Below are 14,815 nucleotides of genomic sequence, written 5' to 3'. Positions count from 1 at the left end.
AGCCAACTATGAACTGACACATCTACAAACTATGAGCTATATATAATAAACCTTTCCTCCTTTAAGTTTATTCAGTGTTTTGTCTTGGCAAGAAGAGAAAAGTAACTAAGACATTGGAGGACATCCTAAATAACAATTTTTGTAATGTCACTACAAGTGGATGTATTAAACTAGTAAGCAATTTCTATATCAGTTAATACAAAAGATTTCTTTTTTGAAATTAAAACTCATGAGAAGACCTGCCAAAACCTGCTTTTATCTCCAGGAGGGTAAAATTCCAGGTCACATCAATAAATTCTAGTCATTAAATTAGACATTTTATTATCTGACCCCAAATAATGAACACTGATCAAAGATACCACCCATAGTTTTGATTCTGAAAATCAGTATTTCTTACACTTTTTCTAAAGAAAAATAGCTCTAATAGATGTCACAGAAACAATCAATAGTAGAGAAAAAAGCATACTAATTAGCCTCAATATTTCTTTATTTTAACATCTTAATAAACTATGCAGGACTAATGGTAGGTTAATCACTTTATTTATATATTAAAATACCTTCAGTCTAAGCTCCTCATTCCTTTACAAAAATCACCAGTAGCCATGTTTCCTTTGGTTCAGAACAGGGATAAAGTGTTCTCACACATTCTAAGCAGGTGCTGTACCACTGAACTATACCCCAAGCCTATATATATATATATATATATATATATATATATATATATAGTTTTTTAAAAAACATGGGAAGAAAAATTATACCAAATAAATTTGCCATTTTCTTTTGATTTTTATTACAGGTAGTTAGGTTTCTTCTTTACAGTTTTCGATTTCTACCATGATTCTCTATCTCTTTCAGAAGTACAAACTAATATCTACTTAAATTTAAAATAAAACCAAGCTACAGATATGCATCACCAAAAATCAGTAATATTTGGGCTTCTCTTGGAGAATTCATACAGACTGGAAGACAGACATCTATAGCAAAATAAACAGCAGTACAGAACATATTCCCACCATGTAAATCTGGTTAAATTGCAGAGCTCAATTTAAAGTTATTACTGTACCATAGTCCATGTACAAATGAACTGTGAAGATCCTGCCAATCTGCTAATAACATATTCAAAAAGCTGTCTGTACACTTTAGACCAACCGCCATAAAGAAGCTGTTAGAGTTACTAGACAATGAAAACATAGGGACAAAGGAATGGTGGAAAGACCTAAATGGTGATGCACCTTTGGGTCCATGGAAAAGAGGAAAAGATTTTTTTGTTTTTCTTGTCTACTAGATGATAGTTTCATGAGGTTTTGTTTTCACTAGATGCATGTGAACATAATTTTCTTATCACTATGTAAAATATGTATCCAATAACTTCATTAACACTGTTATAGGTACTCTATATATTGTTTAAAAGCAGAGCACTTAATTATATAAACTCTAATAGCTATTTTGAAAAGACTTTTTAACAGAATAATCAAAAATGTGGGCTTTGTAAACAGACTTGCATGCAATGTATTCTAGCTACTGCCTGCATAACCTTGAGTAATTTGTTATTCCAGCTGTATTTAGGATTGTTGGAAAATTAACCTGTTTAAATAAGGCATGGGCTTTTGACATACAGGGTCCATAGTTAGTCCACATAGATGATACCTGTGATTGCTATGTGATAATAACCAAACTGAGGTGGTCAGTTATTGAATGATTTATTAAGTATCTGAATCTATTTCAAAATAAGTTGCAATTGCACTGTAAGATTTGAGACTTCTATTTTAACAGTGAAGAAAACATCCAATCATCTGCCCAAAATATTATTTAACAGTAGTAATTTACATATATATATATATATATATATATATATATATATATATGCTGAGTATATTCATAGTGAGGTAGTTCTTGTAAATTTAACTTCTAAAAATGATTTTTTCTTGTATTGCATTCCTTAGCAGATATTAAAAATAATTATTACCAGGTGATAAGATGAAAAATAATTTTAAGAAATAATATGTGAATAAAATTTAAAATACAATCATGTGATTGTCTTTAAAACTACCCAGGGAAGCAGTGAAGAGACAACAAATTTTTAACAGTGGTTGTATTACAGTGTTGGGAGTGTGGGTGCCCTTTTTTGAATCTTACCAAATTCTTTTTAAGGGGCATATATTTCTTTCTCTATAGGGAAAATGTTGGGGATATGCACATGTCTACTTTAGACTTCACAAGACCTGTTGTCTCTTATGGTAAAAAGGCTCTTGGGAATCTGGGTCTCCAGGTTTCACAGAACCACTTAGTGAAACAAAATTTCCAGAGCCCCAAGACTCCTTAAACACTGTTGCTGTCCTATCCCACATGCCATGTAAAAGATAGGATTCAATTAATATGGTTCTCCGAGGCCATATGGTTTTCACTGCACAGTGATGACAGGTGAGAGATGAGGGGTGATTGTTTTCAGGCAAATTACCAGCAACATGTCCCTCCCTGCCCCGAGATCGACAGCCTGTGCTTTCCTTCTCCAGGGAACCCCATGCCTGAGCTGACAACAGCATTCCCAGAAGGTCAACTCAAAGAATAGGGCAAACTAGTCAAGGGAAGGGGTAGATATCTGAATTCTTCCCAGTGCAAACTAGAACTAGACATGTGGTTATCCATGCTAAAGGGAAGACTCAGATTCCAGGCTAAACTACCTCCCCAGCAAGCCCATGTTCATGTGTCACATTCCTCCCTCCCAAGCTAAAGCTCAAGGGATACAGTCTTCCTCTCTACCAGCTCCTCAGCAGCACCTCTGTCTCCCTGGTCATAAAGAAGCAGCCAGAATATGTGTGACTGTGGGTTCCAGAGGGAGCCAGAAGAAAGAACACAGCAAGGGAGATGCATGTTCTGGGGCTGGGTCAGCATCACAGCAGTCCAATTATGGCCCTGTTGACTGTAGGGTCTTGAGTCTTCTATTAATTCTCTGGGCAGTTTCTATTCAGGAAAGCTTTACAGGTAAATCCTACCTTGTTCTGAAGACTCACCACCTGTCTGTGGTCCTTGCCTAGCACTTTATCCAGCCTGCAATTCTCCTGGCACTCTGAGATACTCTTCCTCCTCCATAAGGAAGGGGTCCTTCTCCTGATATACCATTCCAGGTGGTAGTGCACAGCCCCAACTGTGAAGGACCCAGGAATTATGACATAAGGCACATAGGTATGCACCATGGTCCAAAGCACAAGCCACACATCAGGGAGACCCAGCCCACAGTCCTCAGCCTGGCCCAGCTCCCTTCCCAGATGTTCTGCTCCTTGAAGCATTGCTCAGTTCTGTTGTTTGTTTTGTTTTTGTTTTTGTTTTGAGACAGGATCTTGCTATGTAGTTCAGTCTGACCTTGAACTCACTTTCTAGCCTAGGCTGGCCTCGAACTCATACAGTCCTACTGCCTCAGCCTCCTGAGAGCTGGGATTACTGGTGTGCAGCACCACGCCAGGCTGCCCAGCCTAGCCACCCAGTTGTTTTAATAACATCTAAAAGTCTAAATAAAATGTTTCCCAAACCTAATCTTTTAAAAACAAATATGCTCATGTTTCCCATTTGAATTTCTTATTACACAATAAAAACCTCAGCAGAGAAGTTTCTTTGTTTTTACTTTTCTCCCCCTTCAGCCTATTTAGCTTCTAGGAAAGGCTAGAATAAAATGGGTCAAAAGTAAGTCTTTATCCAACTTAATTCAATCATTTCCAAAGCCCAAATAAAATGAGTGCTGAGTAAATAATGTTGAAAACACTAAATCGTCAAATGAGTGACTTATTGTGACCCACAGGAGGAAAAAAGAATCTATGTTAAAAGAGTCAAAGGATTTATATAATATATGACCCTTGCATCCAAGCTTTTGAAAAATGAATGCTTTCCAAATGCACATTCTTACCATAGATAAATTCCCCAAGTGAACCATAAGCACAAGGCCACTAAAGAAAGGACTAAGACCAAGAAGAAAGAAGCCAGCTAGGCTTAAGGCTGCAGATGGCTCGGTAACAAGAGTGGGAGGGTAACTCACCAACTGCCTGGATTTATTTCAGGAATTAGCCTAATGTGCCTGAGAAGTCAGAGGAGAGATAGATTTTACCACTCCTTACTTGCTGTACTTCTGAAAGTCTTCTCATCCCAAGGAATTTATTGTTATGTTTCAGAATAGCTCGTAATTTAGGTTTTCAATTGATATCAGTATGATGCTTTATCACTTTGTGTTAAACTTCAAATAACCTAAATAATTTTTTCAGGTGCATACATTTGGACAGGAAGCACTGCTATAGAAATGGGAGGTTCTTCTTGTTAAATATTCACTGACTTTATTTCTTTTTAAAGAAAATATTCATTTCTGCCCTTTAACTTTGCTCTTAGGACACATTTTATGACTTGGATCTCATTAAATCCTTCTAATTATAGTTTAAAATCTGTGAGTTTTGTGATATTAGATTGGTATATTAGTGATTTCACCTTAACAAAAGTGATTACATTTTTATTGTGCTGTTTTGTTTTTATGATATTGTTGCAATTACTGCATATAAAAGGAACTTTTTAAACACAAGTATGTGATTTTGATCAATGTTCTGTATTAAGTAGAGAATACATACACTGAATTCATTTTATAGCCATTATATTAAAGCATATTTCAATGAAAGAGGTTCATTTAAAAAACTGTTGGTCTTCAGATCTCAGTTTTGTTTTTTTTTTTCGGATCTCAGTTTGAGGCTCAGAAATACCACTTACTAAAGATGTAAGTTAATTTCTATGACTCTTTGTTTCCACATATAAAAGATGATATCTAGTTTTTATAGTTGTGGTAAAAATGAATGAAGAAAGTGTTTAAAATAAAACGTTTTCTAAGCACAATGGAATCACTTTAAGAGACAGAGGTAATGAAAATAACCACTTGAGTGGAGATTCCTTGTGTGACTTCAGGGAAATAGTGTAATTCTCTAAGACAAAAAAGGGAAAATAATAAAATAAGGAAATTTTCTACTGCCATCATAAGATTGTATTCCACTTATTTAAATCGTCATCAGTTACAGTTCTTAATGAAGTATTTTATTTTCACCAGTTTCTCTGCAGGCAAAAATAACTCAATGAAATTTTCATTATATAAAGAAAGGTCAATTTTATCTCTAGCCAGTTAGGTTAATTTTGGTGTTTCTAATTACTGCTAATCACAGTATGACTAGTACGATGGAAAGCTACCAAAGCATTAAAATCTTAATGAAAACAGATGAAAGAAAAAACTAACAAAATGAGAGAAATGTATCACATCAAGCTGATGTTTGCCACAGTACTTTATAGTGCAATAGAACATAGTTCAACTCATAGAAGTGAGGTTATTTGATTTTCCACTTAATCAATCTGAGGGGTCAGCCTTAGAGTGTGCCCCTATCCAGTTATACCATATTATTTTCTGGAAGAGACAGTATGGCCCCAAACATCTTTACTTCTTGGTGATTTACATGTGAATAGTAATAACACATTGTTTCTGAATATGTGGTTCTGAATAGCATAAAAATTTTGGGGATAATAAATAACATTTGATTATATTTACAGCATAAAGATATGGCAATTGCTGAATATAAATTACTAATTTACAAAAAGAAAATCATGAACTTGCTGATAAGAATGACCTAGGTTTTGTGAACCGGAAGCCATTTTAGAAATATTTCTTATTGAAAGTAATGAGAGTGCCTTAAAAACAACAACAGAACATTAAAAATAGATCCAACAACTACTAGATGACAAAAAGAAAACTAATATTAATTGGAATTAGCAAAAAAATCAGAACAGAGCACAAAAGGTAGGAAAACTTGTTTACAGAAATATCTATAATACAATAAAAATTTCCAAATAAGAGAAATAAATTTAACATACAAATGAATGAGGCACATAGAACCCCAAATAGTCACAATCAGAAAAGAACCTCTTCATGACATCATGTCAAAATCCCAGAAATACTACACAGAAACAGAATCTTCAAAAATATCAGAGATAAAAAAGAACCTCTTTTTTTTTTTTTTTTTTTTTTTTTTTTTTTGTGCGGTAGCAGGGACAGAATTCACAACCTTACACTTGCCAGGCAGGCACTTATGACACTGAGCTATATCCTCAGCCCCTCAAAAAAGAACCTCTTATAAAGAGAAATCCATTAAAATTAGCAGAGCTCTCAACACAAACTTTGAAGCCCAGGAGGGCTTGCAGTGAAGTGCTTCAAATTGAAATAGAAATAATTTTCAATCCAGGTTGATATATCCTGCAAATCTTTCTTTCAAAATTGATGAAGAAGTTCGTTATTTTGATGAAAAAAAGCACTGAAAGCAGTTCATGGCCACCAAACAGCTATCCATAAAATTCTCAAGGATATCCTAGAAAAAAAAAAAATGAAGATAATAATACATTCAGGTCTAATAGAATGAATGCACCAGGTAGGGGGAGCAGTTAAGTAGAAGAGAAAAGTAAGAAATTATCAACAGGAAAATAAGATAATGGCAGGAATAACTCAATGCATAGCAGTAATAACTCTCAACATGAATGGATTCTCCAATCAAAAGATACAAACCACCAGAATGGATTAAGAAAATCCAACAGTATGTTGTATAAAAAGAAAATAAATGTTAGCTAAAAATAAACTCATAGACTAAAAATCCAGTGATGGAAAAGCAATATTCCACACAACAGGAATCCCCAAAAGGCAGTTGCAGCTATGTTATATTCAAAGTGGAGATCAAAATTGATCAAAAGAAGCAAAGAGGGTCACTACATGTTGATTAAGGGAACAATTCAACAGGAAGAGTTGATAATTATCAACATATATGCCTGAACTAGGATGCTACACTTAACTTCATAAAACAAGTACTACTAGACATAAAACAGCAGATAAGCATAAACACAATTGTAGTGGGGGACCTCAGTACCCCACTTTCTTAGTTACTTTTCTCTTTGCTAGGAGAAAATACTCAACACCCAAAGTTAAAGGGGGAAGATTTATATAGCTCACAGTTTGTAGAGGTTTCAGTCCATAATTGGCTGGATCCAAAGCAGCAAGACACATGGCAGAGGGCAACAGTTCATGGTGGTGGAAAACAGCAAAAGGAATGGAAGGAGGAGTCTGTCTGTCTCTTATACTGTAGACTGGCTACCTGCCCTAGGATAGGTGTAGCATTCATACCCATAATCCCAGCATTGCACCATGAATCAATCACAGACTAGATTCAGCCACCTCAGAGAAGCCTGCCCCCTGTTACTACATAGCACTTTGGGGGACATCCAGACAGAAACCGTAATACCCACTATCACAAATAAATGAACTAGACAAAAAAAGCAACAAAGAAATATCAGATTTAGATAAAACCATCTAACAAATGAACTTAAAAGACTTATAGTGTACCACTTAGCAACAGAACATGTATTCTTCTCAATACCACATGAAACTGTCTCCAAAACTGACCATATACTATTCCATAAAACATGCTTAAGTAATTGCAAAAGAATCAAAATTATGCCATGTATATTATCAGATCATCACATAATGAAAGTAGAAATCAACAAGCAAAGAAAACACAGAAATTTGCAAATGCATGGACACTAAGCAATACGTCCTTAAATAAAAGCAAGTTCCAGAAGATATCAAGGAAAACATTAGTTTATTTGTAAAACTAAATGATAATGCCAGTACAACAGATCTAAACTTATGAGACACAATAAAAGAAGCCCCAAGAGGGAAGTTTATAACTGAAAAAGTCATAGAAAAATAGCAATAATCCAAATACAAAGCTAGTACAAGGAAGGAAATTCTAAAGCTTAGAACAAAAATAAATGAAATTCAGAAAAAAATTTACAAAGAACACAAAGTTTGTTCTTCAAAAACTACACAAAACAAATCCTTGCCAATCTAACCAAAGAGGGTACAGGGGACTCAAATCAATGCAATTAGAAATGAAATCGCATTGGATACTTCAGAAATAAAGATGATTACCAACTACTTCTCAAACCTATACACTAATAAGTTGGAGAATTCAGAAGAAATGGATTGTATTACTACATACATATAAAATACCAAAACTAAAGCAAGAAGATTTAAAAACACTGAATGATTAAATAATAGGCAATGAAATTGAAACAGTAATAAAAAGCTACCAATTAAGGAAAGCCCAGACCTGGATGGGTTCAATGTAAAATTCTACAAAAGCATCAGAAAGATCTAACACTAATATGATACTTTATTAATAAAATTGAGAGGGAATAAGTCCTCCCAAAGTCATTCCTGGAAGTTATCCTGATTCGATAACCAGACAATGATTCAACAAAAGAAGACATTATAGGCCAATCTCTTTAATGAATATAGATGCAAAAATGCTTGATATGGTACTGGTAAATAGAAAATAGAGAATCATCAAAAAGATAATACATCATGACCAAATAGGCTTTATTCTAATGATACAAGGATAGTTCAACATATGCAAATCAATAAATGTAATATATCACATAAAGAGATGCAAAGACAACACTCACATGCTCATACCAATAGATGCAGAGAAAGTCTTTAACAAAAATCCAGCATCTCTTCATGATAAAAACACAGAAGAAAATAGGTATAAAAGGACCTTATATCAATCTGATAAAAGCAATTTAGGACAAACTTACTGCGACATCATATTAAATGAGGAAAGATTAAAAAGTTTCCCACTAAAATCAAGAACAAGACTGTCCACTATCACCACTCCTGTTCAACATAGTACTCAAAACATTAGCAAGAGCAATTAAGCAAGAAAGATATAAATGGGAAAAAGTCAAATATCAATATTTGCAGATGAAATGATCCCCTACACGGAAGATCCATGAAAAGTCACCGAAAGGTTCCTAGATTCAGTAACCAAATTCAGCAATGTAGCAAGATACAAAATAAGCACACAAATCAATAGCATTCCCATGCACTAATAGTGAGAGAACTGAGAAATGACAAATTACATTCAGAATAGCATCAAGAAAATCAAATACTTAGAAACTGACCTAAAGAATTGAAAGATTTCTACAGTGAAAACTACAGTACCCATGAAAGGAAATCTAACAGGCCAGTAGAAAATGGAAAGATATCTCTTGCTCCTGAATAGGCAGAACTAATGTAATCAAAATGTCCATACTAATCATGGGAAGAATTAAATTCATGAACCAAGGTACCGCTGCACCGTGACCTCTTGAAGTTTTACATGTAGGTAAGGTCTTTTTGAACAGAACCCTGGTTGCATAGGAAATGTAACTAGAATCAACAAATAAGATTATATCTTCCTGCACAGCAAAAGGAATAACCAACATAGTGAAAAGACCACCTACAGAATGGGAAAAAATATTTGTCAGCTATTCCTCAGAAAGAGAACTAATATCTAAAATATATAAAGGACTCAAAAAAATAGACTCCTCCCAAAATAAAAGATCCAGTGAAAAAATGGGCAAGTGAAGTGAATAAATGCTTCATAAAAGAGCACAGATGATCAACAAATACATGAAGAAGTGCTCAACATTGCTGGGCGTTAGAGAAAGGCAAATTAAAACAATACTGAGGGATCGGAGAATATAGCTCAATAGCATATGTGCCTGCCTGGCAAGCACAAGGTCCTGAGTTCGATTCCCAGTACCAAAAAAAAAAAAAAATGAAAATAACGCTGAGATTCCATCCCACTCTAAAAAGTCAAATAATTGTATTAGGTGGAATCACATTCATTATTTTTTAGTCTTTAATAAAAAGCTCATAAGTGAACATACCTGTAATTCCAGCTACTCACAAGGCTGAAACAGGCAGGTTACATGCTCCTGGCTAGCCTAGACAACTTAGTAAAACTATGTTAAAAACAAAACAAAGAGAAAAAGGTAAAAAGGGCCAGGGATGTAGTTCAGGAATAGAGCACTTACCTAGTGTATGAGATGCTCTGGGTTCAATTCTTCACATGACAAAAGGAAAATAAAACCTTACAGTTAAAGAAAAGAATAACAAATTAAAGATCAAAAATGTAATTATGTATGCCCAGTTGTATATCCTTTTTATATTAGTTTTTAATTTCATCTTATAAGGATAATAAGCACTAGATTGCCACAGATGTATGATTCCTACTCAAAACTAACTCAAATTAAACAACTAAATCATGTCATAACTTATGCTTTGTAATAACTTTGAGCACACTTAAATGTCTTTAGTATTTACTGTGTGCCTTATAATTAAAAACATTTCTTAAAAATGTATAATCCCATTAATGACAAGCAGTGAGATCCATAATATTAGCTTCTTCTTTCTCTCCAGTGCTGAGCTATTTTGTATCTAGCATGGACGAGTGCTCACTGAGGAGCGAAAAAACATTTATTAAACTGATTTAAGTGACAATAAATCCAAATATTAGATCAGTATCCTGAAATCATGGAGTTTTTGAAGATAAAAGAATTGTAGGAAATATCATTAGAACGTTACTGGAGACAAGTAAATCAGCATGCTGCTAAAGGAATATGGAGCCCTTTCAGCATGGATTCCTGGGAAGCCATACTCATAATACTGAGGTTGATCTCATTGTCAGCTTTATGCCCATTATATTCATATAAATCGGTACAGTTTAAATTTGGCATGCAAAAATGAGTATGCTATTAGTCCATCATCTCTTTTATTTCCTGTTTGCACTACCCTTTGCCCTATGTGATTCATAAATCTATACCTTAAGTCTCCAGAGACCAGATTTGAGAAATAGCTATAAAGAAAGAAATTAACCTTGGAAGACTTAAACTTTTACTCAAGGTAGAGATCTAGGGCTACATATATTTAAAATCACATTGTTTGTTCTTAATGGAATATCAAAGTCATTTTCTTAAATTGAAACATTCCTTTTGTTCAGGAAAATATGTCTCAATTTGTTCGTGAGAATTTCCTGGAATAATTTTAGTATCCCAGAGAACACTGATGAAATTTCTAAAACCTAATGTTGTTTGCAGTAGATTTCTGCATCAAGATATTAATATCTGCTGTACTTAATCTCTCATCCTTTAGGAACACTTTAGAGAATGTCAATATTTCAGAATAATTTCATCAGTTGTAAAAGCTTTCAAAAGTGATCTAAAACTAATTTTGAAAAACATTTTTTTAATCTGAAGTAGGTGGTGCTTGTAGTGCTTACACAGGTAACTGAACTACTTCAGTCCTTGAAAGGAATAAATAAGAAATGAATAACAAGACTGGGTTTGTTGTCAAAGCCCAGATTTTTAACTTCACATAAATCTGTAACTGAAAATGATCACACTATAAACATAAAAAGAAGAAAAATATGTTCGCCTCAGTGGGTTCAAGTGAATGTCATTCAAAGTCAACTCTAAATAATTGAATAATGTGTTTTGGCTTCAAAGTGGTGGATATTTTTGGAATCTGTACCTGTAGAGTCCAGCAGTAGCTTTTGCAAGTCTCGAAGGTCAGGTACTTTTCATTTTCTGAGCATCATTTTGTAAATTCCATGTGGCAAATACTCTCTTCCCCATGATTCCTTCTGCCTCTCACTCCAGAGCAGAACAGTGTTCTTGCAATATAATTCTAAGATATTATTTTCATGTGAATTCTATAGTTGGTTATATGTGGTGTCAACTCAGCAAAGCTCGAATAATTTACCAATGTGAACAACATACTTGCTCCATCCAGAAAATCCACTGAAGGGTAATGGCTGTTGCCCAATTTAGGTCAACAGGTGCCATGCTGGAAATAACTCCTCTGATCTAGGGAAACAGGCAAATTCAAAATAGTATTTCCAAATCCATGGAGTATTGCAACTTCAATTTTTTAAGGCAGTTAATTAGAAGCATGTTATACGTACTACCTAGTTAATATCCTCCAGCTATGAAAAATTTTGTCTCCATAGCAGTAGTCAATGAAGAGTAATACTCTTGCAAAGGAAAGTAGAAACTTGAACTTCATCTAGTAGTCCATTAAGGGTCCCTAGGCATTGATCTGTCTAAAATCAAACAGAATAGAAATGTGGCTTTTAGGTAAATGTTGTCACTACTTAATTTAATGTACATATTTATTCCTCAAGATAGAAAATATTAATAGATTCATTTATTAAAGCCCCTTGGAAAATATACAAGACAAAACAGAAGTCTTTACCTCATTCTAAGCATCACTAGGAAGTTTTCAATTTGTTTTGTTCTCAGTTTTCTTAATTGTAAAATGGAAATATTTGTATCCATATTGTTTTAAGAATTTAAATGAGATAGTATCTGTTAATGTAAGTTATTGGCTAGCAGTCAGTCCTCAATAAGTATTAATTTTTTTTCTTCTTTTCTTTCTATCTTCTTTCATTAATCTTTTTCATTTTCCTCCTTCTATATTCTTTCTAATACCTAACAAGTACTTTCTAAGACAGAATGTGTGAGTTTCTCAAATGCCTTCACCATTAGTTTTAGAGGGAAAATCCTTTAAATCAGAATGTGTTAGATTTTCCTTCATTATATTTTTATATTCACTCAAATATTACTTATGTTACTTATTGACTATCTGTTTAGAAAATGTTATCCAGTGGTCCTCAGCTAAAATTGTAATATCAATTCCACAAGAATTTATTGGGCATCAGACACTGTGGTTGTCTACTGAGAGAGAGAAAAACACACAGACAGACATGTCAAAAATGCATCTTCTTAAAGGCTGTCATAGGAGTGTATGTCAGGTCAGTTGGTCACTGGAGAGATGCTACCATCAAGTCTATGTCCTAGATTGGATTGTTTCACGGTAGGCCACTGAACTGTCTTCTATTGCTAAGCTAGCTTGCCACTGCATTGCATTCTATTTTACATAATTTTAATTTTATAAAAGTATTTGAAGAAAAAGAGGGATGGAATGAGATAGTACAGTTTGTCTTAAATCTTATGTGAGATTTATGAAGAAATAACTTTGATGAACTAGCATCGAACTAGCAGAGGTCAGTGTTCAAATCCTAGCTCCATCACTTCACAAGCTATGTGACTGTGGAGAACAGATATTTAAGGTTAATAATTGCACTACTTTGGAAATTTATTATAAGGATTAATTGAAATACTATACATAAAACTCTTGCTATGTTGTTAACCCTCAATATTTAGCTATTCAGATTATTATTGTTTGACTTCCATGTCTATCTTCTCATTAGCATAATTAGCTTAGATAATTACTCTGTGGAAATTGGACAAAGAAAAAAAGTTTGCTAGTTTGCTGTTATGATCTAAGCATATAGTTATATATCACATTCATTGAGCTTTTACTATGCATCAGACTCTATCCTAAGCACTTACAAACATCAATTCATTTAATGTTCACAATTAGTATAAAATACAAAATACTTTTATTCCCATTTCATAGATATTTTTAAATGAGATGCAAAGAAATTACATAATTATAGGAGCCAGGTTAGTAACTCAAGCCACACTAAAATCATTGTGCTTACCTACTCTGCCATCCTGATTTTCAGCAGAGAGAGAATTTTTCTCAGTTGTTGATTATTTATCTTTATTTACATCTTTGCCAGCTGAAGTATGTCTTTGAATAATTATTTCTAATAAAGATATGTTTCCAGAGCCAACTTATATCTAATAAAGTTTGCTTTTATACATAACAAGAAGTAGGCTCAATAGAAAACACAGGGTACAATGTGTGGTAAAAACTGTATGTACCGTATTTGAAAATCACTTTACAAATTTAAAGCATAGTTTTCTTACATTTTAAAGTTACAGAAGAAAAGAAAGATGGTAGCTTTCAATGTATTTCTTTCATGATAATGACAATTTCTGCAAAGGTGTTCATAAGCTTTTTAAAAACCCTACTAGTTAAAAACTTTTAAAATGTGTCTTTACTTCATTCTGCATGGTTTTGTTGTAGAATGCACACTCAAAGCTTTCAACTTACATATGTGTTTTCAGATTAAGTATGTTCATTATTGCATCTTTATTAATTATTGAATATTTTCTTTTGTTACAGTTGCATTTGTTTCACTCTATTGGAAACAACGGAAACTTTTTTAGGTAGAACCTAGGCCAGTGGTGGCAAACCTATGGCATACATGTCATGGCAGGCTGTTTGTATTATTGAAAGGGCTAAAAGGTTCACCCTAGGCATTCTGTTTTCAAGATTCAATTTGAAAGAATCTATAAATTTTTTCCTTGCTGATATGAGTTTCTGCAATGTACATTTTATTATCTCAAAGTAGGTTTCCACTTTCTTATTCTAAATATGGTTTCTCCTAGCAATTTTTGAAAATATCTCCATGTGTCATTTTCTTATTGAATATTTCATCCTCATTGGGTTTTTTTTGCTTTGTTTTATAGAATTCTTATGTTTGATGATTATTTTGTAAATAATTGTCATATGATTCCTTAAATACAGTTGTTCTCAAATTGTTTCATAACATATATTGTTATTTTAAATAATAAATGAGTCTATAATTTCTAGGTAAAAGCTAAACACATGATAATTCCAACACTCCTCAGTTTTGTTTTTTCTGTTTGTTTTGTTTTGTTTCCGGTACCGGCAATCAAACTCACGACCTCACACCTGCCAGACAGGCACTGTGCTGCTGAGTTAAATCCCCAGCCCCACTCCTCAGTTTTGAAATGAGGATAGCTACATGGATGACCTACTCCTGTCTAGTTTCTGTATTTCACAAATACTTATTTAGTGTCTTCAGATTTGATTAATAACATGTAATTTTCTCTTAGATTTTATTATACACACTTTCATCTTCTATAGGGCTTCTCAAAAATAGCAGTTTAAAGAACAAGCTTGTTATTAGTAGCTGGATATCTGTCTTAGAAACAGATA

General features: G+C 33.6%; 2 protein-coding genes across 11 annotated transcripts in view; one reads left to right on the top strand and one right to left on the bottom strand.

The window, feature by feature from the left end:
• Window positions 1-14,815, top strand: part of Ptprd (protein tyrosine phosphatase, receptor type, D) — a 2,098,812-nt gene that overhangs the window by 1,481,570 nt on the left and 602,427 nt on the right. The window lies entirely within an intron of this gene.
• LOC102014599 (small integral membrane protein 12-like) lies at window positions 2,943-3,287 on the bottom strand. Its single transcript, XM_005388753.1, has one exon. It carries the CDS (start codon window positions 3,285-3,287, stop codon window positions 2,943-2,945), a length of 345 nt encoding a protein of 114 aa, XP_005388810.1.

This window comes from Chinchilla lanigera, unplaced genomic scaffold (genome assembly GCF_000276665.1).
Source record: "Chinchilla lanigera isolate Chin_1 unplaced genomic scaffold, ChiLan1.0 scaffold00033, whole genome shotgun sequence".
NCBI lineage: Eukaryota > Metazoa > Chordata > Mammalia > Rodentia > Chinchillidae > Chinchilla > Chinchilla lanigera.
This window is presented reverse-complemented; position numbering and strand designations above follow the sequence as displayed.

Bases quoted from the DNA above. Each gene is read 5' to 3' on its own strand.
- LOC102014599 (XM_005388753.1), bottom strand. From the start codon at position 3,287: ATGCTTCAAGGAGCAGAACATCTGGGAAGGGAGCTGGGCCAGGCTGAG.